The sequence below is a fragment of the Bufo bufo genome, chromosome 1, assembly GCF_905171765.1.
Source record: "Bufo bufo chromosome 1, aBufBuf1.1, whole genome shotgun sequence".
NCBI classification, from domain to species: domain Eukaryota; kingdom Metazoa; phylum Chordata; class Amphibia; order Anura; family Bufonidae; genus Bufo; species Bufo bufo.
The window spans coordinates 513541885-513568970 of record NC_053389.1 but is presented as its reverse complement, the minus strand read 5'-3'; the positions used below and the strand labels follow the sequence as shown (position 1 = coordinate 513568970).

The window sequence follows — 27086 nt, the reverse complement described above, 5'->3', positions numbered from 1 at the left end:
GGTATCACACAGCTAAGGCATTTATAGCATATCCACACGACAGAGGCATGCCCCATCACTAGGAACCACTCTCATGTGAAGAACAAGGGTCCTCCGACCCGTCTGGTCAGGAAGTCACCTCACACTTAGCTCTCTCAGAAATGAATGGAGAGATGGGCATATATGCACTGCCACTTTTCCATTCTTTCTCCACCTGGATGTAGCATCTGACATAAAGTAGGAAACCCTAAGGACAGACACACGAGTGACTTCAATGCGATAAACTCGCAGCGTGTGTCAGTGTAAGGTCCCGTTCTGCCTCTTGCTCTTCTGACAGGATTGCATAGCATTAGAGCTATGCCCATATTGCGGTCCGCAAGCAGCGAATCCGCAATACACTGGCACTGGCCATTTGCACCCCACATCACGGATGCGGACCCATTCACTTGAAAATTCAATTTTTTTGCGGTGCGGACGGATCACTGACCTGTTCAAGTTGAATGGGTCTGGATCAATTTGCGGAATCCTCACGGATGTTGCCTGTGCATTTGGGACCGCAAATTGCACTGAACGGCCGACCAACGGCCGTGTGCATGATTCCTTTACACTTATTTTAATACTGTGTGACCCCAGTTTTCCTAAAATCCCTACCAGTTGGTACCTCAGTACCGAAGCTAAATTCGTGTCCAAGTTTTAAACTGGATTTTAAGTAAAAAAAATTGAAGTTATCCGTGATATAAAAACTCCCTAACCGGAGACCATACATTTGGGTGATGTACGGAGACTAATCTCCATACAGCATTTAAACGAAGTTTTGAACGAATAGACTTTAGATCTTGGACCCGAAGCTTGATTCGCTCAACACTAATAGCAACCAATCAGATTCCACCTTTCATTTTCTAAAGGAGCTATGAAAAACAAAAGGTGGAATCTGATTGAATGCTATGGGCAACTAAGCCATATTTCCTTTGCCCCAGTGTTTGGTCAGTGATTTACATCAATGATTGTGAGCCAAAAACACAATTGCAGCCTACGGAGAGATAAGGTATAATGGAAAGATCGGCATCTGTTCTGGGTTTTTGAACTGCACTTGGTTTTGGCTCACAGTTACTGATGGAAATCACTGATCAAACACTGACTGTGCGAACAAGGCCTCAGTCCTAATTCACACTTCAGTGATTTGGTGAGTGATTTCCATCAGTGATTGTAAGCCAAAACCAATTGTGGATCAAAAAACACAGAACTGATGCAGATCTTTCCCCTATACCTTATCTTTGTGTAGCTCCAATCCTGTTTTTGGCTCACAATCACTGATGGAAATCACTGACTGGTTTTGGCTCAGTTAAGGGTGAACTATGCGTAAGGCCACTTTCAGACGAGCGTCTTGTACACTTCAGACTCGGAGCATGAGTATAAGACAGCTCCCGTCCTGAACTCCAAGCCGGGATCGCATAGCATTATATTGATTTATGATGTTAAGTAACCCTTAGAGGTCTGGAATGTACTGGATAAGGGCTCGTTCACATGACCGTGTGAAGCCCGTGCTGTGGACCGCAAATTACGGTCCGCAATGCATGGGCACCGACCGTGGCCCAGTCGCATGGGGATCGTGGACTCATTCACTTGAATGGGTCCGCGATCCCTCCTTTCCGCAAAAAGATAGAGGATGTTCTATCTTTTTGCGGTGCGGAGGCACGGAACGGAACCCCAGAAGGCACTCCGTAGTGTTTCCGTAGTGTTACGTTCTTCCGTTCCGCATCTCCGGATTTGCAAACCCATTGAAGTGAATGGGTCCGCATCCGTGATGCGAAATGCACACGGAACGGTGCCCGTGTATTGCGGATCCGCAAATGCGGTCCGCAATATGGCAACGGGCAGCACACGTTCGTGTGAACGAGCCCTAACACTGACATAATGTTGTTAGTGTCATAAAATACATTCCAGAACTGTAGAGGTTACATAACATCATAAATCAATATAATGCTATGCGACCCCGGCAGTGCTTGGAGTTCAGGACGGGAGCTGTCTTATACTCATGCTCCGAGTCTGAAGTGTACAACACGCTCGTCTGAAAGTGGCTTAAAGCCTCTTTCACACGAGCGTGACTGACTGGTTCCGGATGCATTCAGTGAAACTCACACCATGTTGCAAGCAAGTTCAGTCAGTTTTGTCTGCGATTGCGTTCAGTTGTTCAGTTTTTTCCGCACAGGTGCAATGCGTTTTGGTGCCATTTTCACGCACGTGATAAAAAACGGAAGGTTTACAAACAACATCTCTTAGCAACAATCAGTGAAAAACGCATTGCATCCGCACTTGCTTGCGTATGCAATGCGTTTTTCACTGAAGCCCCATTCAGTTCTATGGGGCCAGGGCTGCGGGAAAAACGCGGAATATAGAACATGCTGAGTTTTTAACGCAATGCAGAACCGATGCGTGAAAAAAAACACTCATTTACACAGACCCATTGAAATAAATGGGTCAGGATTCAGTGCGGGTGCTATGCGTTCACATTGCACCCGCACGCAAAACTCGCTCGTGTGAAAGGGGCCTAAAGCCTCATGCACATGTCCGTGGAACACAGACCGTGAGATACCGGCCTGGATTCCTGCTGAGTGCAGGAGCGCACGGCGTCATTGGTTGCTATGATGCCGTGCGGTTCGTGCCGCCGCTGCTGTACAGTAACACACTCGTATAGATAATACGAGTGTATTACTGTACAGCAGCGGGCACACAGCGTCATAGCAACCAATGACGCCGTGCGCTCCTGCACTCAGCAGGAATCCAGGCCGGTATCTCACGGTCCGTGTTCCACGGACGTGTGCATGAGGCTTAAAGGGATTCTGTCACCCCCCAACCCCCAATTTTCAGTTTTTGACTTATTATATTTGTTAATGTAAGCAGATTCCATATATGCCCCTCTTACCTCGGGCTGTGCAGTAATTACAGTAAAAAACTTACTTTTATTATATGTAAATTTCTTCACTACCAGCAAGTTGGGTGGACTTGCTGGTAGCCGCCGCATCCTCTGTTTGAAAAAACGCCCCCTCCTCCACTTGATTGACAGGGCCAGCGAGCGCTCTCCTCCTCTCGCTGGCCCTACCTGCAGCATCAAATCCCGCGCCTGCGCTGTACCGGTCGTCATTCGGCGCAGGCGCTCTGAGAGAAGGACGGCTGCACCTTCCTCAGTGCGCCTGCGCCGATGACGTCAGCCCTACACCCGAAAGAGAGGTCTGAATGACGACCGGTACGGCGCAGTGCCAGGATTTGAGGCTGCAGGCAGGGCCAGCGAGAGGAGGAGAGCGCTCGCTGGCCCTGTCAATCAAGTGGAGGAGGGGGCGTTTTTTCAAACAGAGGATGCGGCGGCTACCAGCAAGTCCACCCAACTTGCTGGTAGTGAAGAAATTTACATATAATAAAAGTACGTTTTTTACTGTAATTACTGCACAGCCCGAGGTAAGAGGGGCATATATGGAATCTGCTTACATTAACAAATATAATAAGTCAAAAACAGAAAATTGGGGGTTGGGGGGTGACAGAAGCCCTTTAAGTGTTACCATACCCATGACAGAGGGCTGTGTCACTGCAAACTCTGACAATCTGCAATCAGTCAGGAACTGTGGTGATATGCCCTCATGAAAGGTCAAATGGTCACACCCAGTTGTCATTTTAGGGCTTATGCACACGACCGTTGCTTTTGTCCGCATCTGATGTGCATTTTTTGTGGGTCAGATGAGGACCCCTTCACTTCAATGGGGCAGCAAAAGATACGGACAGCACACCTTGTGCTGTCAGCATCCATATGTCCATTCTGTGGCACCCATTTTATAGACAAGGATAGGACAGTTCTAGTATGGACTGGATGTTCCGTTCCGCAAAATGCACACGACCGGTATCCATGTTTTATGGATCCACAACTTGTGGACTGCAAAAACAGCTGCGGCCGTGTGCATCGGCCCTTATCCATACATTTCCAGGAGGAGTAACAGAGTAATGACTTAACGCAGAGTTCATAGTAAGGGCTCTTTCACACTTGCGTTCTTTTCTTCCGGCATAGAGTTCCGTCGTCGGGGCTCTATGCCGGAAGAATCCTGATCAGTTTTATCCTAATGCATTCTGAATGGAGAGAAATCCGTTCAGGATGCATCAGGATGTCTTCAGTTCCGGAACGGAACGTTTTTTGGCCGGAGAAAATACCGCAGCATGCTGCGCTTTTTGCTCCGGCCAAAAATCCTGAAGACTTGCCGCAAGGCCAGATCCGGAATTAATGCCCATTGAAAGGCATTGATCTGGATCCGGCTTTAAGCTAAACGTCGTTTCGGCGCATTGCCGGACCCGACATTTAGCTTTTTCTGAATGGTTACCATGGCTGCCGGGACGCTAAAGTCCTGGCAGCCATGGTAAAGTGTAGTGGGGAGCGGGGATGCAGTATACTTACCGTCCGTGCGGCTCCCCGGGCGCTCCAGAGTGACGTCAGGGTGCCCCAAGCGCATGGATCATGTGATCGCATGGATCACGTCATCCATGCGCATGGAGCGCTCTGACGTCATTCTGGAGCGCCCCGGGAGCTGCACGGACTGTAAGTATACCGCTCCCCCGCTCCTACTATGGCAACCAGGACTTTAATAGCGTCCTGGCTGCCATAGTAACACTGAACGCAATTTGAAGACGGCTCCGTCTTCAAATGCTTTCAGTACACTTGCGTTTTTCCGGATCCGGCGTGTAATTCCGGCAAGTGGAGTACACGCCGGATCCGGAAAAGGCAAGTGTGAAAGAGGCCTAAAGGAGTAGAGGGGGATTTACAAAGTGATTTAGCCACCCTTTTCTATACTTGGTTGCTATTGGAAATTTTGTTTCATTCCATACTACATGGTGGTGGTGACGAGGAGCTAACAATTACACCCCATCAATACAGCTACTTTGTGTCTGCTGAGAAGAACACTTATTCCCTTACATATTTTACTTATATATTTTAGGGTTAATTGTATATTAAATTCAAGTAAGTGCACAAAGTAAGGGGTAGTTCAAGTCCGTTCTTCTTATCTGTCAGAAAGAAAATGGATTCTGTAAAAAAGAAAAAAAGGATCCTGTGCATCAGTTATGAACATTTGGCATCCGTTTGAGCCATTTCCATCAGAGATCCCTTATTTCCGTTTTTTTTTTCTTAATTTTCCTGTTCTTTTGACAGATCAGAATAACATAAAAATAAAGGTGATGTTAGCTCCCCCTAAGGAAGAACAGGCCAGCATATAAATGTTTGAGAGAATTACCCAAGGGAAGGGAGATCAGCAGGCTCTCTTTAGCTGAAGTATCTTGTTCGGGCCCTGTAGGCCCTGGAGAAAAAGGTTCTTTCGCTTGGGACATCTGCCAGGTCTCTCCGCAGGAAACACAAATGTAACCAAAGACAAGTCTGGAGGAAGCACTGCAAGAGAAAACAAAAAACACAAAAAACACATGACTGAATGCTGACTAACTCAATACATTGAGCAATGTAGTGTGCCAAGCTGGACTGTAATGTTTCAGGCCACCTACTATCTGTAAGGCCAAGTTCCCACAAGATGCTTTTGCTAGGGATTTTCAGCTTGGTTAAAACAATAAAAGTTTGGTTTAATCATCTGGTTTAGAGGAAATGCATTTTTATTACTAATTAAAACCAGATAATGCAACATATTCTTCATTTCTGCATTTCCTGGTTGCTGATTATTTTCATTCATGTTATGTAAAAAGGTTTTCCCATAAAAAGTATAACTGCAATGAATAGGGCATTTCAAATGAAGCATGATTAGAATACACAAGCAATGCAATTAAAATATTTTTAGTTTTTTTTATGTAGATTACATTTTCCTCTCTGGTAGCGCCCCCTGCTGTTTATCCTTCTGGTCCACCTTGGGGTGGACTGACTGACATGCTCAGTACCTTCCCCTCCCTCCCTTCAGTGCTGGCGTAGAGATCTCATAGTGAAGAGGCCCAGACTACTTTCATTTATTCACCCTGCTTCTAAATACATAGAAACAGAGATATATCTCTCCAGCCAATGGAGCTATACGTGAGGGACTTTTCTATGTAGGGGGGGAGGGGTTAACAAGAGTTGACTGCAATTCATCCAGCGAGATGCAGGTACTTGATGAGCTGCTGCTCACCCACAGAAAGGGAAGAATGTCCTCCAGATGAGCAAAAATAAATGTACATTTGTGGGATAACACTTTTAACAGCTACAAATGACAAATTATAAGCCACATGGGCCATACTAACGTATGCTGGAGGTGCTGATTGAGCATGCTGTGACCTGTGCGGAGATCATTGTGCTGGTAGGGGAGAATATAATCAGAGTAAAAAAAAAAAACAAAGCACCATTTCACATAAAAATTTGATTTAACCAATATTATTTTCTAAAGATACATTCCCATTAATTGTGAGGATTTACAGTACGTGTTTCTTTAGATACCTGATGAAGAGACCTAGGAGGAGATTTTTATATCCCTATGTCAGTTTTTTGGTGAAAAAAAAAACACTGGGGGAGATTATCAAACTGGAGTAAAGTAGAACTGGCTTAGTTGCCCATAGCAACCAATCAGATTCCACCTTTCCTTTGGTTCTACTTTACACCAGTTTGATAAATCTCCCCCGCTGTGTCTGTGACAACATTTTGTCGCAAGTAGCCTCTCTGCACTGCCCTTGCCACTTTTCCAGAATGGTGGATAGAGGGAAGGGTGCATGGTCACATTTTATCTTCTTTTAAACCAAAAAGAAAGACAGAAATCTAGCATCCTGGCAGCTCCAACCTGTTACTTAATTTCTTGCACTGAGAAAAATAAGGGTGCCGCCACACGGTCAGGTATCTGTATGCAGTTCTGGAATCCAAAATCAGGAGTGGAACATAAAATGAGAGAAAGTATAAAGGACAGATATAACTTTCTCTCTATTTTGAATTCACTCCTGGTTTTGGATTGTGCTGCCACATGTTCAGGCTTTTTGATGCAGTATTTGAAGCCCAAATCAGCTGTGGATCATAACTGGACAGTAAACATTAAAGGGGTATTCCCATCTTAGACAATGGGGGCATATCGCTAGGACATGCCCCCATTGTCTGATAGGTGCGGTCCCACCGCTGGGACCCGCACCTATATCGAGAATGGAGCGGGGAGCGCTGTGGCTGGAGGACCCCAGATTTCCCAGGGCCCGTCCACCACCAAGCGCTAATCCCCGCCTCTCTTATAGAAGTGAAAGGGAGCGTGCCGCGCATGCGCGGCCCATGCTCCCATTCATTTCTATGGGGCAGACGGCAATAGCCGAGCCAGCGCTCGGCTATTTTCGGCGGCCCCATAGAAATGAATGGAGGGCGGCTGCACATGCGCGGCACGCTCCCATTCACTTCTATGGGAGAGGCGGGGATTAGCGCTTGGTGGTGGACGGACCCTGGGAAATCTGGGGTCCTCCAGCCACAGCGCTCCCCTTCACTTTCGGGGCTCCGTGGGACCCGCACCTATAAGACAATGGGGGCATATCCTAGCGATATGCCCCCATTGTCTGAGATGAGAAAACCCCTTTAAGCTAGGGCTACACGCTGACATTGGTTGCGTGACAGCTGTCGCGGCCAGGATCGCCATTTCTATGGGATCACCGCTACTCAGCTATCCTGGCTGCAACAGCTGTCACGCAACCAGTGTTGCCATGTAGCCGTTGCCTTACAAGCAGATACAACTTCTCCACTTTTTTCAAGCCACTCCTGGTTTTGGCTTCAAAAATGGCATCTAAAAACTTGAATGTGTGTCAGCGACTAGGGCTACCTGCACAGGAGTGCGGGTAAACACACATAAGATCCGATTATGTACGTTTCTGCAGCATATCCACACCAAAATCCGCAAAGAGTCACAGCAGTTTTTGGTGCAAATTTGATGCAGTTTTGCCGCAGATCTCATCCTTCCATTGAAAAGGGTGAAATCCGCAGCTAAAACCACAAAAAATTGACATGCTTTTTAGTTTGAAAACGGCAATGAAGGTCAATTTCTGCAGGAAAAAAATCTGCAAAGTGTACATGAGATTAAGGCTGGTTTCACACGGGCGTTGCGGGAAAAGGTGCGGGTGCGTTGCGGGAACATGCGCGATTTTTCCGCGCGAGTGCAAAACATTGTAATGCATTTTGCACGCGCGTGAGAAAAATCGGCATGTTTGGTACCTAAACCCGAACTTCTTCACAGAAGTTCGGGTTTGGGTTAGGTGTTCTGTAGATTGTATTATTTTCCCTTATAACATGTTTATAAGGGAAAATAATAGCATTCTTAACCTCTTAAGGACACATGACGTACCGGTACGTCATGATGTCCTGGTACTTAAGGACACATGACGTACCGGTACGTCATGAATGGTTCCGATCACTGCCGCTCGGCCGGCGGTGATCGGAACCCGGTGCCTGCTCAAATCATCGAGCAGGCACCTGGGGCAAATGCGTCGGGGGGTCCTGTGACCCCCCCATGTCGGCGATCGCAGAAAACCGCAGGTCAATTCAGACCTGCGGTTTTCTGCGTTTCCGGGATATTCGGGTCTCTGAAGACCCGATAACCCGGAACAGGATGGTGATGGTGGTGTGATTTCACTCCACCAATCACCATCCAGCGATCCTGAGTGGTGATGGTGACATCACCACTCAGGATCGCTTTCTGATTGGTCTGTGGGCGGTCCGGCGGCAAATTCAAAAGAGGCAGGCGCTCCTCTCCTCCTCCTTTTGTGTTCCGGAGCCGGAGGAGAGAGGAGCTGCCTGCACGTGTCTCTGCCAGCACCCCAGGACCCGATCTGTGCCCCCAGGACCCGATCTGTGCCCCAGCACCCCCCATCAGGTACATAGGGACAGCACAGGGAAAGTTTGGTTTAGGCAGGGAAAAAAAAGGGAAAGTTAGTTTGTGAACTTTTATTGCATCACCCTAGTTAGGGTGTCTGGGGTCCACAGCACAGCTGTGTGACCCTAGACCCCCCAGGGGTGCTGCCACTTCCCCCCCCACTCCCTGCCCCCCCCCCCACCTTTTTTGGGGTGCATTTTTTTCTTTTTTTTTTTCCTTTTTGGTGTACGCTGACTGTGGCCGGCACTTAGTGTCCGGCCGCTGTTAGCGCATCGCACACCTCACCGCTGATCAACTTCGGACGGTTGATCAGCGGTTTTGAATTTTTTTTTCCACATTTTTTGGCCTTTTTTTAGTTAGTTGTTTTTTTTTTTTTTTCTGTTAGTTTTAGGGTTAAGTCCGCGAACACCCGTGCCCCCACACACACGCACACAAAATAAAGAGTTACACACACGCACATATACACGCAGACACACACTCCCCTATGGCCCGCCGGACGTTCTCGGCCGAGGAGGCATACGCCCAGCTTGCCTCTGACTCCGAGAGTCCCAGTGAGGATGAGGATGACCCCACATTCCTGTTGTCATCCGCGTCCTCCTCATCATCTAGCGATGATGATGAGCCCCCAAGGCGGCGGAGACGCCGCCAGGCGGAGCAAGGGGACCGCCATGTTAGGGACCCTGTGGCCCAGCCTGGTACGAGCAGCTCTGGGGCTCGTACTGGTTTCCCGGCCCACCAGTTAAATCCACCGGAGCCCCCTGCCGGTGAACTTGTCTGGTGTAGCCCAGAGCGATACGAGCCTGTGATTCCTGATTTTGTAGGCCAATCAGGAATCCAGATTTCCACAGTGGGCTACACTGAATATGACTTTTTTTGTCATTTTTTCAGTGACCCACTGGTAAATCTGATGGTGGAGCAGACGAATCTGTACGCCCAACAGTTCGTCGCTCAACACCCGGGCTCCTTTTTGGCCAGGCCCGGTGGCTGGACGCCGGTCAGTGCAGCCGAAATGAGGACATTTTGGGGCCTCGTGCTGCATATGGGCCTGGTCAAGAAACCCAGTGTCAGGCTGTACTGGAGTGGGGACGTCCTATACCAGACCCCACTTTACAGTACAGCCATGACACGCTCCCGGTTTGAGGCCATCCGGAAATGTCTGCATTATTCCGATAATGCAGCATGTCCACCCCGAGGTGATCCTGCCCATGACCGTCTGTATAAGATACGGCCGGTCATCGATCACTTTGGGGCCAAATTCATGGAGGCCTATGTACCTGGAAGGGAGGTCGCAGTTGATGAGTCTCTCATTGCGTTCAAGGGGAGACTCATTTTCCGCCAGTATGTGCCCTCCAAGCGGGCGAGGTATGGCGTAAAGCTATACAAAATTTGTGAGAGTACCTCAGGGTACACTTACAAATTTCGTATATACGAGGGGCGAGATTCCCGGATTCAACCACCAGAATGTCCCCCCACTCTGGGTGTTACCGGGAAACTTGTGTGGGACCTTATGTACCCACTGCTGGATAAGGGTTACCACCTGTACGTGGATAACTTTTATACCAGTATCCCCTTGTTCCAGTCCCTTGCCGCCAGATCCACGTTCGCTTGTGGGACCGTGCGGAAAAATCAACGCGGCCTCCCTGCCCTCCCCCTCCAGGTACCTATCCCCAGGGGTGAGACCCGTGCCCTTACCACTGGAAACCTGTTGCTGGTCAGGTATAAGGACAAGAGGGATGTCCTTATGCTGTCCACAATTCATGGTAACGGCATCACCCCTGTCCCTGTGCGAGGTACCGCGGCAACGGTCCTCAAGCCCGATTGTATCGTCGCCTACAATCGGTATATGGGAGGAGTTGATCTCTCGGATCAAGTCCTCAAGCCATATAACGCCATGCGCAAAACCCGGACATGGTACAAAAAAGTTGCGGTCTACTTGGTGCAGGTTGCCATGTACAACTCTTTTGTACTATCCCGAAGCGCTGGCAGCACAGGGACATTCCTGCAGTTCTATGAGGCAGTCCTCATGGCCCTGATCTTTTCGGACCGGGAAAGAGCAGGCCGGAGTACCTCGGGAACTGTAGGTGCCCGGATCGTCCCTGGCCAACACTTTCCAGGTGTGGTCCCCCATACTGGAAAGAAGGGACGAACCCAAAAAAGGTGCAGAGTGTGTCACAGGAGGGGGATACGGAAGGACACCACTACTCAATGTGACACGTGCCCCGATCATCCGGGCCTCTGCATTATTGGTTGCTTCAGGGAGTATCACACTTCCATGGAGTACTAAATTTATATCCCAATTTAGCACTGACATCGGAAAAAAAAACTGGTTCTCAGACTTGAGACACCCAAAAAAATGAAAATAATTTATTAAAAGTAGACATGTTAGGTATTGCCGCGTCGGTAATAATCTCCTCTATAAAAATACCCCATGATCCAACCCCCCAGATTAACACGGTCAAAAAAAAAAAAAAAAAAAGTGCAAAAAACGATTATTTTTTGTCACCAAACATAACAAAAAATTTAATAGCAAGCGATAAAAAAGTCATATAGCCCCCAAAATAGTGCCAATAAAACCGTCCGCTCGTCCTGCAAAAAATGAGCCCCCACATAAGATAATCGGATAAAAAATAAATAAAAAAATGACACCTGGACTTTAGAGATCCAAAAATTTTCTTTTTGTATCAAAAAGGATAATATAGTCAAAAACCTAAATAATTGTAAAAAAAAGTAGACTTATTAGGTATCGCCGCGTCCGTAAGAATCTCCTCTATAAAAATATCCCATGACCTAACCCCCCAGATTAACACGGTTAAAAAAAATAAAAAAAACGGTGCCAAAAACGCAATTTTTGGCACTTTTCCATTTCAATCCGTTTTTTCCGGTAACAAAACGAGGGTTAACAACCAAACAAAAGTTAAAATTTATTACCCTGATACTGCAGTTTACAGAAATGCCACATTTGTGGTCGTAAACTGCTGTATCAGTAAAAGGGAGGCCGCAAAAGGAAAGGACCGACATGGTTTCTGGAAGGCCGATTTTGATGGCCTTTTTTATTGACACCATGTCCCTTTTGAAGACCCCCTGATGCCCCCCTAGAGTAAAAACTCCCTAAAAGTGACCCCATCTAAGAAACTACACCCCTCAAGGTATTCAAAACTGATTATACAAACTTTATTAACCCTTTAGGTGTTCCTCAACAGTTAATGGCAAATGGAGATGAAATTTCAGAATTTCAATTTTTGGTAACCTTGCCTCACAAAAATGTAATATAGAGCAACCAAAAATCATATGTACCCTAAAAATAGTCCCCCAAAAAATGCCACCTTATCCCCTAGTTTCCAAAATGGGGTCACTTTTAGGGAGTTTCTACTCCAGGGGGGCATCAGGGGGGTTGAAACAGGACACGGTGTAAATAAACCGGTCCATAAAAATCAGCCCTCCAAAAACCAAACGGCGCACCTTTCACTCTACGCCCCGCTGTGTGGCCGTACAGTAGTTTACGCCCACATATTGGGTGTTTCTGTAAACGGCAGAGTCAGGGCAATAAAGATACAGTCTTGTTTGGCTGTTAACCCTTGCTTTGTTAGTGGAAAAAATGGGTTAAAATGGAAAATTTGACAAAAAAATGAAATTCTCAAATTTCATCCCCATTTGCCAATAACTCTTGTGCAACACCTAAAGGGTTAACGACGTATGTAAAATCAGTTTTGAATACCTTGAGGGGTGTACTTTCTTAGATGGGGTCACTTTTAGGGAGTTTCTACTCCAGGGGGGCATCAGGGGGGTTGAAACAGGACACGGTGTAAATAAACCGGTCCATAAAAATCAGCCCTCCAAAAACCAAACGGCGCACCTTTCACTCTACGCCCCGCTGTGTGGCCGTACAGTAGTTTACGGCCACATATTGGGTGTTTCTGTAAACGGCAGAGTCAGGGCAATAAAGATACAGTCTTGTTTGGCTGTTAACCCTTGCTTTGTTAGTGGAAAAAATGGGTTAAAATGGAAAATTAGACAAAAAAATGAAATTCTCAAATTTCATCCCCATTTGCCAATAACTCTTGTGCAACACCTAAAGGGTTAACGACGTATATAAAATCAGTTTTGAATACCTTGAGGGGTGTACTTTCTTAGATGGGGTCACTTTTAGGGAGTTTCTACTCCAGGGGGGCATCAGGGGGGTTGAAACAGGACACGGTGTAAATAAACCGGTCCATAAAAATCAGCCCTCCAAAAACCAAACGGCGCACCTTTCACTCTACGCCCCGCTGTGTGGCCGTACAGTAGTTTACGCCCACATATTGGGTGTTTCTGTAAACGGCAGAGTCAGGGCAATAAAGATACAGTCTTGTTTGGCTGTTAACCCTTGCTTTGTTAGTGGAAAAAATGGGTTAAAATGGAAAATTAGACAAAAAAATGAAATTCTCAAATTTCATCCCCATTTGCCAATAACTCTTGTGCAACACCTAAAGGGTTAACGACGTATGTAAAATCAGTTTTGAATACCTTGAGGGGTGTACTTTCTTAGATGGGGTCACTTTTAGGGAGTTTCTACTCTAGGGGTGCATCAGGGGGCTTCAAATGGGACATGGTGTAAATAAACCAGTCCATAAAAATCAGCCCTCCAAAAACCAAACGGCGCACCTTTCACTCTACGCCCCGCTGTGTGGCCGTACAGTAGTTTACGGCCACATATTGGGTGTTTCTGTAAACGGCAGAGTCAGGGCAATAAAGATACAGTCTTGTTTGGCTGTTAACCCTTGCTTTGTTAGTGGAAAAAATGGGTTAAAATGGAAATTTAGACAAAAAAATGAAATTCTCAAATTTCATCCCCATTTGCCAATAACTCTTGTGCAACACCTAAAGGGTTAACGACGTATGTAAAATCAGTTTTGAATACCTTGAGGGGTGTAGTTTCTTAGATGGGGTCACTTTTAGGGAGTTTCTACTCTAGGGGTGCATCAGGGGGCTTCAAATGGGACATGGTGTAAATAAACCAGTCCATAAAAATCAGCCCTCCAAAAACCAAACGGCGCACCTTTCACTCTACGCCCCGCTGTGTGGCCGTACAGTAGTTTACGGCCACATATTGGGTGTTTCTGTAAACGGCAGAGTCAGGGCAATAAAGATACAGTCTTGTTTGGCTGTTAACCCTTGCTTTGTTAGTGGAAAAAATGGGTTAAAATGGAAAATTAGACAAAAAAATGAAATTCACAAATTTCATCCCCATTTGCCAATAACTCTTGTGCAAAACCTAAAGGGTTAACGACGTATGTAAAATCAGTTTTGAATACCTTGAGGGGTGTAGTTTCTTAGATGGGGTCATTTTTGGGTGGTTTCTATTATGTAAGCCTCGCAAAGTGACTTCAGACCTGAACTGGTCCCTAAAAATTTAGTTTTTGTAAATTTCTGAAAATTTCAAGATTTGCTTCTAAACTTCTAAGCCTTATAACATCCCCAAAAAATAAAATATCATTCCCAAAACAATTCACACATGAAGTAGACATATGGGGAATGTAAAGTCATCACAATTTTTGGGGGTATTACTATGTATTACAGAAGTAGAGAAACTGAAACTTTGAAATTTGCTAAATTTTTCCAAATTTTTGTTAAATTAGGTATTTTTTGGTGCAAAAAAAAATAATTTTTTGACTTCATTTTACCAGTGTCATGAAGTACAATATGTGACGAAAAAACAATCTCAGAACGGCCTGGATAAGTCAAAGCGTTTTAAAGTTATCAGCACTTAAAGGGACTCTGGTCAGATTTGCAAAAAATGGCCTGGTCCTAAGGTGTAAAAAGGCTGTGTCCTTAAGGGGTTAATACAGAATGCTTAGTACAATAGGGCTGGAGGGGTTAAAAAAATAATACTAATTTAACTCACCTTAATCCACTTGATCGCGCAGCCCGGCTTCTCTTCTGTCTTCTTCTTTGCTGTGCACAGGAATAGGACCTTTGATGATGTCACTGTGCTCATCACATGGTCCAATCACATGGTTCATCACCATGTTGAGGGACCATGTGATTGGATCATGTGATGTGACGTCACCACAGGTTCTTAGCTGGCAACTCAACATTACAGAAGAAGACAGAGATCGGCAACTACTCGATCAAGTGGACTCTGTGAGTTTATTTATTTTTTATTTTTAACCCCTCCATCACTATTTTACTTTGCATTCTGTATTCAGAATGCTATTATTTTCCCTTATAACCATGTTATAAGGGAAAATAATACAGATCGGGTCCCCAGCCCGATCGTCACCTAGCAACCATGCGTGAAAATCGCACCGCATCCGCACTTGCTTGCGGATGCTTGCGATTTTCACGCGGCCCCACTCACTTCTATGGGGCCTGTGTTGCGTGAAAAACGCAGAATATAGAGCTTGCTGCGATTTTCACGCAACGCACAAGTGATTCGTAAAAATCACTGCTCGTGTGCACAGCCCCATAGAAATGAATGGGTCCGGATTCAGTGCAGGTGCAATGCGTTCAACTCACGCATTGCACCCGCGCGGAAAACTCGCCCGTGTGAAAGGGGCCTAATGTAATCTGATACACTTCGCTGGTGCTGTACTACTCTGCAGTTTTTCTGCACAGGAATCCACGTGGAAAAAACACACACATATTCCACGTGTGCAGGTGGCCTAAGGGTACAGCAAATGGGGGGCAGATTTTTTGCAGCACAATTTCCTCTGTTACATGCCAAGTTGGAGCAGATTTGCCACCGATTTCACCTTATGCTTTGGAAACTCACTGCATAAACTGACAAGCTGTGGATTTAAAATCCACCTCGCAGGTCCAGTTCCACTGCAGAATTGTTTTTCTGGTGCACGTGGATGAGAATTTGAAAAATCTAATCCATTTTGATGGTTCTGTAATATGGCAGCAATTCTGCAATATATATGTGTCACGAGGGTGTCGAGGACCACGCCTGACTCCGTTATACCCGGGGTCAGGAAGTCGCAGCGGTTGGCTGCACGCTCTATTTAAGATAGGGCTGTTTTCCTTATGGTAGCTTTCTGGGTTTGCTTAGCAAACCCTTTTGGCTCACTCAGGGATCCGTAGCTCCTTCTCCTCAGCTGTTCCTTGTCCAGCACTCCCAGACCTCCTTATATTTCTCTCTCACACTTCTCTGGTTGCCAGAGATAGAGCTTCCTGCCTGGACATCTATTCTGACCTTCTGGAGCTGCGTTCGCTGGTAGTTGGTCCAGTACGCTACCCTCCAGATCCCTGTTGGACCTTGTTGGATTATTGTGGTCGCCCACCTGGGTGTATGTGTTTGTATGTTTTGTCTGTCCTCTCCCTGGTGTTTCCCTCTTAGTGATAGTGGTGTGGACTAGCGATCCCACCGGCCTGTTCACTATCCAGGGCTCATATTAGGGAAAGCCAGGGTTTAGGCACGCGATCGCCGCACGGGTGAGGAACCCGTCTAGGGACGTCAGGGCAGTCAGGTGCCAGCCGCAAGGTGAGTTAGGGGTCACCACCTTTCCCTCTCCCTTGGGCAGGGCTTTCCCTGTTTTCCTCCCTGTGCGTGTCGTCGGTCATTACATTATGACATGTGTGAACATACCCTAAGACAACTCATTTAATTGAACAACACTTCTAGTTACATTAATGATGTCACACAAATGACCATAGGGGAGACCTTTTTTTCAACACGAGTCCTGATGTGCCCTGCTCCTCTGATGGATGCGCTTAAAGGCTATGTACACCTTTGGGGGCATTTTTTTATTTTATTATTGCATTGTACTCATTTTCAGCAAAACATTATTATTTTTTATAGGTATTAAAAATTTTGAGCCCCTATCTCTGTACAGCCTTGAGATTCTTTAGTAACATGTTCTGTATTTTTAGTATGTTCCGTTAGGCAGCTCAGCTGATGGCTCCTTATCTCTGACATTATAAACACTCATTATAGCTCAATTCTTATTCTACTGATAAGAATGTGGCTTAAAGGGAACCTGTCACCGGGATTTTGGGTATAGAGCTAAGGACATGGGTTGCTAGATGGCCACTAGCACATCCACAATATCCAGTCCCCATAGCTCTGTGTGCTTTTATTGTGTAAAAAACAAGATTTTATACATATGCAAATTAACATAAAAGAGTCATGTCTTACTTGTGTGACCAGAGAAGAGTCATATTTTCAAGCTCTGACTCATCTCAGGTTAATTTGCATATGTATCATATCGGTTTTATACACCATAAAAGCACACAGAGCTATGGGGACTGGGTATTGCACATGTGCTAGCGGCCATCTAGCAACCCATGTCCTCAGCTCTATACCCAAAATCTCGGTGACAGGTTCCCTTTAAGTGTTTATGATCGTTTGGAAATTTATAGATAAGTGTTATTAGATGACCGGCACAAAGTGAAAGTGAAAGTAGGATTCACACAGCTAGATAAACAGTTAGGCTACTTTCACACCTGCGTTCGGGTGTCCGCTCGTGAGCTCCGTTTGAAGGGGCTCACAAGCGGCCCCGAACGCAGCCGTCCAGCCCTAATGCATTTTCAGTGGAGGCGGATCCGCTGAGAATGCATCAGTCTGCCAGCGTTCAGCCTCCGCTCAGCGAGCGGACACCTGAACGCTGCTTGCAGCGTTCGGGTGTCCGCCTGGCTGTGCGGAGGCAAGCGGATCCGTCCAGACTTACAATGTAAGTCAATGGGGACGGATCCCTTTGAAGATGACACTATATGGCTCAATCTTCAAACGGATCCGCCCCCATTGACTTTCAATGTAAAGTCTGGACGGATCCGTTCAGACTACTTTCACACTTAGAAATTTTTCTAAGTTATAATGCAGACGGAACCGTTCTGAACGGATGCAAACGTCTGCATTATAGGAGCGGATCCGTCTGATGTTTCACGCTCAGAACGCTAGTGTGAAAGTAGCCTTAACCCTTTATGACAGAACGGCTGAATATTTTTAATAAAGGCCAATAGAAAAAATTATTTTTGGCCCAAAATGAGTAAAATGCAATCATTAAATAAAATAAAAAATTCCCCCCGAAAGTGTACATAGAATTCAATTTAAGACAAGGTGCACCCATTGCCATAAATTAAGTGCATCCTCCGGCAGTCCCTGCACCTAGAACGAGGTCTATGCCAGCTTTTAGCTGGTATAGTTTTCAGTCATATTTTACATCATGAAACTGGTGTAAATGAGGATAAATCTACCAGGGCCAATGGCCTCCCCACATGTGCTGTGCCCCCACCATGCCTCCTTTCTGAAAAATGGCCAGAGCAATAAAAAAAAACGCCATTTGCGCAAAAAGGTTAACACAAATGACATTTTAAAAAGTCGCAAACCTGGGGTTTACAACTTTTTAATACCAGTTTTCTCATATGAGGATAACAAATCTCCCCCCATGTATCTTCTGTTCTAATAAACAAGCCTCTTCAACCTCATGGAAAAGGTGAAGGTATGAGCATGGACTCGGACGCCAGTCAATGCCTGTACTGTGTGCAGCAAGTCTACGCTGCTGACCCGGTACTTCATTAACGTTTATGCTAATGAATGCAACAAATATGAATTTACTCGGAGGGCTAAACTGGTAAGGAGAACTACTTTTGAGGAACTTTGAGCATATAGATAACTGCAACATCAGCAGTTCTGGAAGCTGGTGTGACTGCTCCACCCGTAAGTTATTCCATAAGTACAGTTCAGCTCTGCTTTTGTGCATTCAAGTGCATGGGGACTCCACCATACAGGGTCCTATGTAAGTCCATCTGGTTTCTACTGTGCATGTATATGCCTCCAATTTAATATGGAGCTTCTTTATGATGGATTCAGGATTGAGGTATGCACCGCTGCACTGTTATATCTGCATCAATATATGCCTGAAAATCATGATACTGTATTTCATGGCAGTTCAACAGTCTAATATTCACTCCACATGTGAACCTCGCAGTCATTGGACACACAGACAGATATGTGGCTGTAATAAGGAAGCGTAAATGAAACCTTACTATGCTCATGTGAAACCGACCAATGTTATGCCTGGACAGTGGTCTATGGATGTGCAGCAAACATATATGTCAGTCATAAAGTATACTGAAAGGTAGGGATGTCCCGATACCATTTTTTTAAGACCGAGTACGAGTACCGATACTTTTATATAAGTAGTTAAAAAGTTGAACCGGCCCTCAGAACAATTGGAGATCACGTGGAATATTATAAATGAATTTATTAATGTCATAAAATATAGGTCTCTACATTAAACATGTATACATTAAATAAAAATTGCAACAGAGATTATAAAAATATAAAATATAAAAAAGAGAGAGAGAGTATGGAATATACCCAGGACCTTAATTTTGCAATAGTATAAGATCGTTGCGTCCAAGGTTTACTGTATCAAAAAACTGCATCCATTTCCTCCTAGTAAGGCCGAATGCACACGGCCGTGTTCCGTGGCCGAGAGCGGTCCGTGGTATGCCGGGCTGGATTCCTGTTCAGAGCAGGAGCGCACGGCGTCATGCGCTTCATGCCGCCGCTGCTGTACAGTAATACACTATACGCGGAACGCGGCCGTGTGCATTCGGCCTAAGGATGATTTTCGTGGATTACAGTTAATATGGTAGAGGGAAATCCCAACTTAGATGGCATATACACCGGTGTAATCTAAGGTTCCAATACTTATTACACTAACAGATGATATGAATTTAATACGGTCCGGTTCTGTGCGGCTCTCCACTCACGAAAGTAAGATACGAACAAACTCTCACGAGAACTGGGACGAGATCCCGGCGACGCTGCAAACCGAAACTAACGCCGCCGGAGCGTGGAGCGGCTGGAGTGTGAAGCTGTGGGACGCCACAGAAGGAATCTCCACACACTGATTAAGGTGGACCAGCGAGGTATACCGTGAGTACAGAGTGAATATAATCTGAAACGATATATGCTCCATATACGGGCAGACTGAATTGGGACTACATAGAGAGTGTGTCTCCGATATAATAGAACAAAAGCTCTACATATGTAGGCTGATTACACCGACTATACTAGTGTTTCCCAACCAGCGTGCCTCCAGCTGTTGCAAAACTACAACTCCTAGCATGTCCGGGCATGCTGGGAGGTGTAGTTTTGCAACAGCTGGAGGCACACTGGTTGGGAATCACTATTATATGCCCATTACCCCCCACCTTATTTTATATTCACTGTTTGAACATGAAATGGAGAGAAATTAACAGAATTTCTCCTCCATTTCATGCACCATACCCACCTGGCCTGGTGTAATCCTTCCCATGTGCACCAGAGTACTGGGAGGAAGTGGCTTAAACTTCCTCCCAGTGCTAGGTAACCGCATGAGACTTGGGAGCCGCTGCACAGAAGTCCCGCCCCCACGCCGATCAGCTGGGACACGCTGCCGTCCCCACGCTGATCGGCTGGGAGCGCCGCCGCACGGAAGCCGACACGGGACCCGCCGCCGCAGCCGCCGTCCCCACCGCTGATCATCTGGGACACGGGACCCGCCGCTGCACGGCCATCAGGTACTCGTACTCGTGCAAATGTCCGGTATCGGTTCCGATACCGATACTGGTATCGGGACATCCCTACTTAAAGGGATATTCCCATCGTGGACATTGGGGGCATATTGCTAGGAAATGCCCACAATGTCTGATAGGTGAGGGTCCCACCTCTGGTACTCGCACCTATACATAGAACAGAGCCTGCATATCGCACCACGCATGCGCAGCCGCCCTAAATTCCTTTCTACGGTACTTCCGAAAAATAGCCAAGACAGCGAGTGGATCGGTGGCTGTGCTTGCTCGGTGCACTTCTGAAAATTGCCGAGCGTGCCCCTTGGCTATTTTCAGCGGTCCCATAGAAATGAATAAAAGGCGATTACGCATGCGCAGCGCACCCTACGGTACTTTGCGGGCTCCATTCTAAGTATAAGTTCTGGGACCTGCACCTATTAGACATTGGGAGCATATCCTAGCAGTATGCCCCCAATGTCCAGGATGGGAATACTCCTTTAAGGTCGCCTTCACATTAGTAAATCAAGAACGTGTGCTGTATGTGGTCTCCACACATGTACCCACTGGCGGTCATTTACAAAGACCAGCTTTTTAGGCTAGCCTTCACTGCAAGAGCAATCGCCTAATTTATGACAAGGCATGCACCTAGTCATAAATTAGGCGCACCTCCGGCAGTCCGTGCGCCTGGAGTTTACTCCTCTTAAAGGCTGAATTCACACAAGACTGATTAGCTGCAGATTTTCTGCAGCAGAAAAAAAGCACGCGAACGCTGCAGATTGCGCTGCAGAAAAGCTGCAGATTAGACGCAGTGTCATTCTTTGCATTGAAAAGGTTGAAATCTGCGATGAAATCCGCTGTATAAACTGACCTGCTGCAGATATCAAATCCACAATACCGCAGCTTTCCTGCTCCGTTTTTGTTACGCAGCATGTGGATGAGATTTCTAAAATTCTCATCCACTTTGCTGGTACTGTACAACGCTATGATTTGAAGCACAAAAAACCACGACGGCAAATCGGCAGCAATTTAGTCACATGTGACCCCAGCCTTACTCCTGTTTTTCGGCAGTAAATGTGCCAAGGCTGAAGGTCTGGTCCCACCACTCCCTTGCCACTGCTTGCAGCGAGAACAGCATAAAAATGCCCAAAAGGGGGTCTTGCAGCTATTTTTACTCTAAAAACCATGTAAAATGTTCAGAAATGACCACCATTAATCCATGTTTTCAACATATCAGTGGTTTTCCACCGACTGGAGGTCTGTGGTGACACCATGGAAGGATGTCCTGTTTGTCTATGATTACAGATCCCTCACGCATATTACAGTCTAAGGGTCCATGAAAACCAGGGACACAACACAGATAGCACCCATGTTTGGTCCTTGGTTTTTACGGATCATTGGTAGAAGAAGCTCTGGAAATTACTTTTAAGCCTAGGAATGTACTTGGAATAATGGACGCATGGACCAAACACGAATCTCTCATAGACCTCTTCATGGACGAACTACGGACCATCTGGTCACCGAAGTCATCACGGCCATGGATGTGTTAAAGAGGCGTAAGACAGTGGTCAGTCAAATGTCAGACAGCACTAAAAGTGGCTTATCTCCCAGGGGAACATGAGATGGGGCATGTTGGTATTCTACACGGCAATCTGTCTTCTCCTCCCATGCTGGGCTTTGTAGGACAAACTTTCTCCACACAGATTACCATCAGCAACTTCCGACACTCCAGATGTTCTGAAACTACAACACCCAGAATGCTCCATTCACTTCTATGGGAGTTGTAAGAATAGCTGAGCATGTTTGCATGCTGGGAGTTGTAGTTTCACAGCAGTTGGAGGTCGCTGATCCTACGTCGGCGGAGGTATACAGAAAGTTGCACCCTTATACTGCACAAGTATACGGCAATAATGGGATCCCATTGTAAAGAACAATCTATACTGCATAAGGTATGGTCCTGTACGGTATACTTCTGTATATAACAGCATTCTATATTCCATACTGTGAAAAAGGGAACCAATCTATACTGGCAAAATGGGCTCCAAAAGTGAACTTTTGGGGCTTTCTGTTGGGGGGAATGGAGTAATATGGATATGCCAGGAGCTTTTCCATGCAAACGCAGGCTCTGGGCGCTGTGTGAACAGAGCCTGATTAGTATGGTGTCCTATATAACCATAGTCCTATGAATTCAGCTCTGCTACAAGAGTCAGAGGCTGGTCGCCGACACACACAGCCATAGTGTAGCAGAGCAGGATTAGTGAGGAGAAGGTGACAGAGGCTGGTCGCCGACACACACAGCCATAGTGTAGCAGAGCAGGATTGGTGAGGAGAAGGTGACAGAGGCTGGTCGCCGACACACACAGCCATAGTGTAGCAGAGCAGGATTAGTGAGGAGAAGGTGACAGAGGCTGGTCGCCGACACACACAGCCATAGTGTAGCAGAGCAGGATTGGTGAGGAGAAGGTGACAGAGGCTGGTCGCCGACACACACAGCCATAGTGTAGCAGAGAAGGATTGGTGAGGAGAAGGTGACAGAGGCTGGTCGCCGACACACACAGCCATAGTGTAGCAGAGAAGGATTGGTGAGGAGAAGGTGACAGAGGCTGGTCGCTGACACACACAGCCATAGTGTAGCAGAGCAGGATTGGTGAGGAGAAGGTGACAGAGGCTGGTCGCTGACACACACAGCCATAGTGTAGCAGAGCAGGATTGGTGAGGAGAAGGTGACAGAGGCTGGTCGCCGACACACACAGCCATAGTGTAGCAGAGCAGGATTGGTGAGGAGAAGGTGACAGAGGCTGGTCGCCGACACACACAGCCATAGTGTAGCAGAGCAGGATTAGTGAGGAGAAGGTGACAGAGGCTGGTCGCCGACACACACAGCCATAGTGTAGCAGAGAAGGATTGGTGAGGAGAAGGTGACAGAGGCTGGTCGCTGACACACACAGCCATAGTGTAGCAGAGCAGGATTGGTGAGGAGAAGGTGACAGAGGCTGGTCGCTGACACACACAGCCATAGTGTAGCAGAGAAGGATTGGTGAGGAGAAGGTGACAGAGGCTGGTCGCCGACACACACAGCCATAGTGTAGCAGAGAAGGATTGGTGAGGAGAAGGTGACAGAGGCTGGTCGCTGACACACACAGCCATAGTGTAGCAGAGAAGGATTGGTGAGGAGAAGGTGACAGAGGCTGGTCGCCGACACACACAGCCATAGTGTAGCAGAGCAGGATTGGTGAGGAGAAGGTGACAGAGGCTGGTCGCTGACACACACAGCCATAGTGTAGCAGAGCAGGATTGGTGAGGAGAAGGTGACAGAGGCTGGTCGCCGACACACACAGCCATAGTGTAGCAGAGCAGGATTGGTGAGGAGAAGGTGACAGAGGCTGGTCGCCGACACACACAGCCATAGTGTAGCAGAGCAGGATTGGTGAGGAGAAGGTGACAGAGGCTGGTCGCCGACACACACAGCCATAGTGTAGCAGAGAAGGATTGGTGAGGAGAAGGTAACAGAGGAGTAGAGCCGCCAGCAGCACAGGCGTTATCAGTGTGAAGGAATGGCAGGCACGGCAGGCTTCCAGCTAGATAAGAGAGGCCACTCGCTGCATGCTTTTACCTCACTGAAGAAACTTTCTCTCCTTCCCTCACTCTTCTCTCTCGTTTTCAATCCTTATTTTCATCATTTCCGGAGACTCAAAATCATCCCCCTGTGGCAGGCGGCAGGAGTCAGCCGAGAAAGGAGGAGGTTTTGGGCAGTTGCCGCCTCCCTCACTGTACAGAGGTGCTCTCACTTCTGCCGCTGTGAGGTACGAGGAGAGCTGTCCTGTAACCAGTGACTGCACCGCTCCACACCCATCCTGTCAGCCCGGTGCTGAGGCCAGAGGCAGACATTAGTCACTCATCTCCTCACAGGCTGCAGGTTATCTTCCACAGTCGGGCACATGTCTGCACACACACTAGCCAGCACTGTATGGGGTGGGTTCATACAATGGCTTTATTTCTCCCAGGACTTCTGCTAAATTCCTGTCAGAAATCCTCACATCCCTGCTTGCTTCAATGGCTGGCCGCTGGTGATAGCTCGGTGCTTCAGAATTGTCGGTTTTGTGTAAAAACATTGGCGTTCCAAGGGTTAACTTGCAAAAAGTTTTTAAATGACAGCAATAAAGGGCTACCGTGCGTTTTCATGCCTGCGCCTCTGTATTAGGGCTCATTCACATGACCACGGCCTATCCGTGCCTGTATTTGCAATATACGGGAATGGGACTTGAATGTGGGCGCAAGATGCGGAGCGGAGGCACGGATCGGAAGCGCTTCCGTGGGCTTTTTGCTCTGCATTGCAAAAGATCGGACGTGTCCTATCTTTTGCCATGTATTGCGGGTTCACGGACCCTGGGACCCATTCAAGTCTTGTGACTGTAGGCCATCCGTGCCCGTGCTGCAGACCGCAAATTGCGGTCTGCAATGCACTGGCCGTGTGAATCCGGTATTGCGGCGCGGACCCATTGAATTGAATGGGTCCGTGATCCGCAATATATGGCAAAAGATAGGACACAAGTCTTGTGACTGTAGGCCATCCGTGCCCGTCCTGCAGTCTGCAAATTGCGGTCTGCAATGCACTGGCCGTGTGAATCCGGTATTGCGGCGCGGACCCATTGAATTGAATGGGTCCGTGATCCGCAATATATGGCAAAAGATAGGACATTAAACAAATTAAAATGGATAGGTAAGCACTCAACCACCGTGGAGCAGGCACAAATATTTAATATAGGGTATAGGTACAATAAAATGGAATAAAATACACCCTAAAATATACAAAAATGGAATAAAACTAAAACACACTGTAAAACTGGCTGGGAATAAGGTGCAAATTAGAATTCTCTTTACAACAAATAATGTCCTTTCCAAAACAGCTGATATCGATATTGAATGGCCGGCACCTGTATCCTTTGATGTAACGTTACATCCGAAAAATCGCGAAGAAATTCGCGAAAAAAATCGCAAGTAGCGATAGTCCTATATTCAGTTGGTATATCGTAGAGTTAAAGTCGCATGGCCATGCTTCAATTGTTTGTGGAATCTTTCATAGCATCGGTATCCAGCACCAGACGCGTTTCAGTGGTTACCACTGAGGAAGAGGTCAGTAAGACTTCAAAACGCGTCTGGTGCTGGATACCGATGCTATGAAAGACTCCACAAACAATTGAAGCATGGCCATGCGACTTTAACTCTACGATTATCTAAGGATACGATCTTTTAATAATCTGAACAGCAAAGGCAAGGAGAGAGCTGAATCGGTGAACCTGTACTCCAACTCTCGCGAGAACTGCATGCAGAGCGGGACAGAGAGGCAGTGAAGGCAATTGCAAGAAAGTTTTCACCGTAACACAGGTACAAACCCACCCCGAGAATATACACCGGAGCGCACACCAGCCAGTGTGAAGACTACACATCAACAGGTGGGGTGAGTGCTCAGTGAGCAATCGATTATCCGCATAATATCATTATAGTGCGGCAACAGAATCATTTGTGCCCCCTTCGGATGTGATTTTGGCGGATGCAACGTTATATCCAAAAGTAAAAGGTTGCCGCCAATACAAGTAACAACCCACCCGAAAATATATTTGAACGCACACTAGCCAGTGTGAAGATCCCTTACCAACAGGTGAGGCGGGTGTTTAGTAACAACCATTGATTCGCCATATACCAACTGAATATAGGACTATCGCTACTTGCAATTTTTTTCGTGAATTTTTTTGCGATTTTTCGGATGTAACGTTACATCAAAGGATACAGGTGCCGGCCATTCAATATCGATATCAGCTGTTTTGAAAAGGACATTTTTTGTTGTAACGAGAATTCTAATTTGCACCTTATTCCCAGCCAGTTTTACACTGTGTTTTAGTTTTATTCCATTTTTGTATATTTTAGAGTGTATTTTATTCCATTTTATTGTACCTATACCCTATATTAAATATTTGTGCCTGCTCCACGGTGGTTGAGTGCTTACCTATCCATTTAAATGTGTTTAGTGTTTATATGTTGAATAGGGTGATACAATCTTAGGTTCAAGCACCTATCCATAGCTATAGGGGGGTGAGCCACTCTATCGACTCTCTTTCAAAAGATAGGACATGCCCAATCTTTTGCGGTGCAGAGGCACGGACCAAAAAGCCCACGCAAGCGCTTCCAATCCGCACCATGCCGTATCTTGCTGATACATTCAAGTCAATGGTTCTGCATCCGCAATACTGGATTTACACGGCCAGTGCCCTTGCATTAGCGACCACAAATTGCGGTCTGCAGTTCAGGCACAGACAGCCTACGGTCTTGTGAATGGGCCCAAACATGCTGTTTTTGCAGCGAAAAAGCCAAGAGATTTCAACCTCTGCATTAAGAAGGGTGAAATACGTGTATGACTTATCGTCCTGTGGATTTCAAATCTGCAATACCACAGCTTTTCTGCTGCATTTTTTACTGCCGTACAGTACAACTCTGTACTGTACGGCAGTCTTAGGCCTCGTTCACATTTCTGTGTCCGTTTGACGTCTGTGGATGAATCAATCCATGTTTCATCCATGAAGATGTCCGTGAAGGATGCGTCTTTGGTCCGTTTTTTCCCCTCCGTGTGATGTCTGTATACCAAGGATGCTGCTCAACTGAAAAGTAATCTCCAGAGCATCTCCTACTAAGGGCTCATGCGCATTTCCGTTGGTCGGCCGTTCCGTGCATTGGGAACCGCAATTTGCGGTCCCCAATGCTCGGGCAACATCCGTGTGGATTCCGGATTCCAGACCCATTAAA

General features: G+C 46.6%; 1 protein-coding gene across 4 annotated transcripts in view; it reads right to left on the bottom strand.

Moving 5' to 3' along the window:
* Positions 1 to 27086, bottom strand: part of MDFIC (MyoD family inhibitor domain containing) — a 186767-nt gene that overhangs the window by 153912 nt on the left and 5769 nt on the right. For 2 of the 4 annotated variants that reach the window (XM_040411281.1, XM_040411290.1), the window contains exons 1-2: positions 23902 to 24168; positions 5247 to 5398 (exon numbers count right to left, since the gene is read on the bottom strand). In XM_040411281.1, the coding sequence (XP_040267215.1) occupies positions 5247 to 5340 (94 nt within the window). In that variant the 5' untranslated portion in view covers positions 5341 to 5398; positions 23902 to 24168. Of the gene's footprint in view, positions 1 to 5246; positions 5399 to 23901; positions 24169 to 27086 lie in introns of those variants that run through there. The other 2 variants (XM_040411304.1, XM_040411296.1) reach the window with 2 other exon arrangements.